This window comes from Juglans microcarpa x Juglans regia, chromosome 4D, assembly GCF_004785595.1.
Source record: "Juglans microcarpa x Juglans regia isolate MS1-56 chromosome 4D, Jm3101_v1.0, whole genome shotgun sequence".
Lineage (NCBI taxonomy): Eukaryota > Viridiplantae > Streptophyta > Magnoliopsida > Fagales > Juglandaceae > Juglans > Juglans microcarpa x Juglans regia.
In genome coordinates, this window is record NC_054600.1 from 26,218,019 (window position 1) to 26,223,122 (window position 5,104).

At 41.9% G+C, this 5,104-nt stretch overlaps 1 protein-coding gene across 1 annotated transcript; it reads right to left on the reverse strand.

Annotated features, from left to right (window-relative positions):
- Positions 1 to 1,057: 1,057 nt before the first annotated feature.
- On the reverse strand, positions 1,058 to 4,838 carry LOC121260247 (disease resistance protein RPP13-like; the record flags this gene model as incomplete). Its single annotated transcript, XM_041162078.1, has 2 exons — positions 2,525 to 4,838; positions 1,058 to 2,392 (listed from the first exon to the last, which is right to left on the reverse strand). Coding segments are annotated over exons 1-2 (3,438 nt in total), but the record flags the coding sequence as incomplete, so codon positions are not given.
- Between the last annotated feature and the right edge of the window lie 266 nt (positions 4,839 to 5,104).

Below are 5,104 nucleotides of genomic sequence, written 5' to 3' on the forward strand. Positions count from 1 at the left end.
AATCTTGGTATTCTTTCGCCATAAGTGAGGGTTTTATTTTTTAATAATCTGGAAGGGTCACTCTTGAACATGTGACCTATCCTATTAAAAAAAAAAAATGTAAAAAGATATCCACTACGAAAAGCATTATTTCCTTAACTATAAATCATTACATGATAAGCAAACGAAACCAACGGACTAGGAAACAACAATTTCTGTACGTGACGAAGTTCCCTGCCACCACATTAGCAAGCATTGCAGAAACATAAAACTAGAAAATTAAACTTATTCTTTCAAAAAAAAAATTAAACTTATTGTTCAAATTTTGACGCAGCGATTTCTCCATAAAAATCACCATCTAGAGGTGGATTGATGAGTAGCTTGAACCCAGACGTTTTCTGAAATTCCTGCAACGCTCTGCGTCTATCGAGTTGCTCTCTTACACCTCCACGTCTCCAAAGACCTGGAACCTAGACGTCGTCTGAAATTCCTGCAACATTTTAGTCTATCTAGTTGCTCTCTAACACCTCCACCTCTCCATTCCAACCGAATATCTCTGAAGGTAGAGTTTACTCATTGATAGATAACCAAATGCCTTGAGTCTCCGCAGCGAACCTCTCTCCTGCTTCCATCCTTTAATCCTCAAATTTTCCAGTTTAAAGGACTTGGTGTTTAGAAAACGAAACAAAGATCATGCCTTCCCTTGTTTGCTTTGGCTGCAACCCAAGACAACAACACTCGAGGGGACAACCTCGTAATAGTACAAAACATAAAGCTAGATAAATTACACCAAGTGGTAAATCTATCAATAGGCGGATTCACCAGGACAGTCATCTAGGGGAGGATCGATCAGTACCTTAATCTCAGCCTTGCTCTGCAATTTCTGAAGCACCTCTACCGACACTAATTTGCTCTCTAACACCTCCACCTCTCGCAAGTTAATCAAACCGCATAATTCCCAAGGAAGCATGTTCAACTCAAAGCATCGATCTATAACCAAATGCCTTAGGCGCCACATTGCATCTTCCCCCTGTTTCCATTTTTTAATCCTCAAATTTTCCAATTTAAGAAATATGAGTGCAGGAAACGACTCTCCAATGATGCAGAGCTGACTGGAAAAGCAGCTTTGTAATTTCAGAATCTGAAGATTGACGAGATTTCCCAGCACTTTCATGCAGTCACCGTCTCCTAAGCACACTTGTCGCAAGGTTATTTTTGTGATTGTCTTCGGAAATGCATTCGGCAGACTAAGAATCTCTGAACAGTTTATAATTTTCAATTTTTGAAGGCGGTGTAAATGTTGGAGGCTGGCCAAAGCATCTCCTGCTTCGCTGTTGCTCTCGTTTGATGCAAACCATATTCCTAATTTCCTTACATTAGGGAGCTTAGCCTCGACAATGGGACGAACAGTTTGTGTGTCAAGTGATACGGTGGAGAGGACTTGGAGATTTGAAAGAGCTTTAATTTCTGTGTCCGACTGGTTCGGTAAACTCACTGGCCCAGACATATAGAGATTCCTTAAATTTCGCAGCTTCCATATCCCGATTGGCAAACTATTCAAAAAAGTACCTCTAAGATCAAGCGTTTCTATGTTCGTAAGGTTGCCAATGGAAGCGGGAATAACTTTCAGTGCATCTGACTGCACACGTAAGTACCTCAAATGGATCAATCGTTTTATCCACGTGGGAATGGAGTAGACATTTAGATTCCCAAAGTTAAGCACCCGAAGCAAGTTGAAGTTTTCTTCGACCCATTTCCAGTGGTTTGGATCAAAGCCACCATATGTATCTTCGCCGAAGAACAACAAAGAACGAGCAATTGAGGGGCTGGGGGTGTTTGAAGACATGTATAGATCAAGAGTGCTACCCTGGATGGAAAGCCTCCGAGATTTTTTCCACGATGAAAGATTGACATTTTCAGATACGTCAAAAAACTTCTCTTCCGCACCCTTGGATATGCAGAGGTCTCGCACAAGGTCATGGACATGACATGTCTTTGCACCTCCATCCGACCTCCTCTCAACCACTTGGATCAAGTTTCGGGCAATGAGCTCCTTCAAGTAGTTTTCAGCAACGTCCTCAATGTCTTCATTGCTACCGCAATTTATGAGTCCCTCTGCTATCCATAATTGGATCAGTTGGCTTGCAGGGATTTCAAAGTCTTTCGGGTACGCACCTAAATAAAAAAAGCACGGTTTCAAGTTTCGCGGCAGGTGGGTGTAGCTTAGGTTCAGAATGTCATCGCGTAATGTTGTAGCCTGAGCCTGGCACCAATTTACATCGGCAGTCACTTTTGACCATATTCGATGAGTCTTCCCTTTGTTTGCTAAAACGCCACCAAGTACCACAATTGAAAGTGGTATGCCAAGACAACCTTGTGCTAGTTGTCTCCCAAGATCAGCTAGGAATTCTTCATGATATCCTCCTAGTAGGAATTCTTCATGATATCCTCCTAGTAGGAAGTCTTCAGCTAGGAATTTTTTAGGATATCCTCGTGGGAATACCATCTCACGAAAGAAGTTCCAGCTTTCATCTTGATATCCTTTAGGATATCCTCGTGGGAATACCATCTCACGAAAGAGGTTCCAGCTTTCATCTTCGGTAATGAATGGAAGAGAGTAGGGGGGATTAAGACTTGTATGTGAAGCAACTTCTTGTAAGCGGCTAGTGATTAATATCCTACTTCCATTGAAGTCATCAGGAAAAGCAGATCTTATCTCATCCCAGATTTCAGTTATCCAAACGTCATCCATGACTATTAGGTACCTCTTCCCTCGCAAGTATTCCAACAGCTTCTTCTTTAATTCATCCCTACTCATGTCTTCGAGGCTCCTTATCAAGTCATCTGATTTTGGAATCTGACACTTCAGAATTAGAAGCAACAACTCCCTGGTTCGGAGATTTTGAGATACACTCATCCATACTCGACAATTAAAGCGACTCTTGATTGCATCATTATTATAGATCTCTCTGGCTAGAGTGGACTTCCCCAACCCACCCATACCTGTGATTGAAATCACGTCGAGTTTTGAATTCCCTTCAATAAGCTGCTTTAGTAATGTGACGACTTCACTCCGAATACTCGCCATCTTGACGGTACCCCTATTCAGTGGTGTGCGCAGATATTTAGCCGAAGCTATAATAGCCTTACCTTTGTTTTCTTCTTTACTAGCTTTAGCCCTTCCAATGGCGTGTGTGGATACGCATAGTTGTCGCACAAGATCATGAATACTCCATGTCGTTGCTTCTCCATCTGACCTCCTACTGACCACTTGGATCAAGCTTCGATCTACGAGCTCCTTGAAGTAGTCTCTAGCAACATCCACCGTGTTTCTTTCTCCACTCTGCTCTATGAATCCCAGACTGATCCATTCTTGAATTAGAAATTCCACGGGGATTTCAAGGCCTTCTTCGTATTTTTTTAAATGCGAAAGGCATGGCTTCAGGTGCAGGGGCAGGTGGGAATAGATCAATTTTAAAATTTTTTTCCATGCGAAATCCCGCCTAAGAGACAAATTTATTTCATCAATCACTTTCGACCATGCTTCGTATGTCTTCTCTGTGTTTGCTAAACAGCTCCCTAATGCCACAATTATTAAGGGTAAGCCATGACAATATTCTATCGTTTGTTTCCCAAGAGTTTCCAACACGGGAGGACATTCTCCTCCTCGGAACACCTTCTTATGGAATAGCTCCCAGCTTTGATCTCTATTAAGCAATGGGAGAGAGTAACTACAAGCAAACCTTGCAGGTGGACTCATATTGACTGTCCTGGTTGTGATTAATAGTCTGCTTCCGTTAAAGTTATCAGGAAAAGCAGATCTTACATCCTCCCACAGTTGAAGACTCGGGATGCCGTCCAGGACTACAAGATACCTCTTCTCTAGCAAGTATGTAGACAGCTTCTCAAGTAATTCCTTTGAGATCTTGTCGAGTGTCCTTCCCAACTCAAGGGTTATTGGCATCTCTTCTAAAATATTAAGCAACACTTCTTCGGCTGTTGAAGATCGAGATACTGGCACCCATACATGGCAGTTAAAATGTGTCTTGATGCAGTCACTATTAAACAATTTCCTGGCAATTGTGGTCTTGCCTATCCCACTCATGCCCACGATTGGAATCACACCAAGGTTTGGGATCCCCTTAGTAAGCCAGCCAGCCAATGCAGCAAAGTGTTTAACGAAGCCCACCACGTCATCTTCCTCGACGTCTCTCTTTCGCCTCTGACGTGTCTCCTCCGCCGTTGGATCTACATGACTTGCAGTTGCTGCACCTCCTTCGATACCGAACTTTTCTATATTTGTGGCTATTTCTTCGATCCCTACTTTGATGCCTTTTATCTTCTTTACAACATCATCGAGCACTTTTGCTTCCATCTGCCTCCGTTTCGCTGTCGCACCTTTGAGAATCAGCATGTCGATAGCATCCTCAACATCGAAAACAATGTCTCTGATTTGCCTGAGATACTGCTCCACTCTATCATGCTCGTCCCGTTCCTTGTCAAAGTACTCGACGCATTTGTGCATCACCCAAGAGAGCTCGATGCGGATTGATTCTGCCTGAACCTCCACCCCACGAAAGAAATGTGGTTCTTCATCAATCAGCCGCGACAGGCGATGTAAGAGGAAAGTAACAGCACAGTAGGCCATATTTGCTTTGAAACTCCTAAAATTTTGTTCCTCCCTTTAATAAGGAGTGGTGAGGAAATGGGAAAACAAGGATGCTAGAAACAATCTACAAAGTTCCTGAAGACAACTGAGGCGTGATGTTCCCGCATGAATTTAGCAATAATTTCCTGGATTTTTTTTCATTTTCTTAGCTGGGATGGTTCAGTGGATTGAGAAAGATGATAAAAGAAAAATTAACATTTTGAATTTATAAATCTCACAAGCCATCTCAGAAGTCTTTCTTTTTTGTCAGTCATAATTGTAATTATTGACAGACTAATTCATAGAATACTTTTATATCATTGAATTATTGTCTCAAAAATCGTTATTAATCACAATTGAAGGCACAATATGAGGAAGTCAGTGACCGTGTGCTGAAATTATTGTCTCAAAAATCTTTATTTTCGATCGGTCATAGTTGTAGTTATTGATTGGAATGACAAAATCATCAATGCGAGA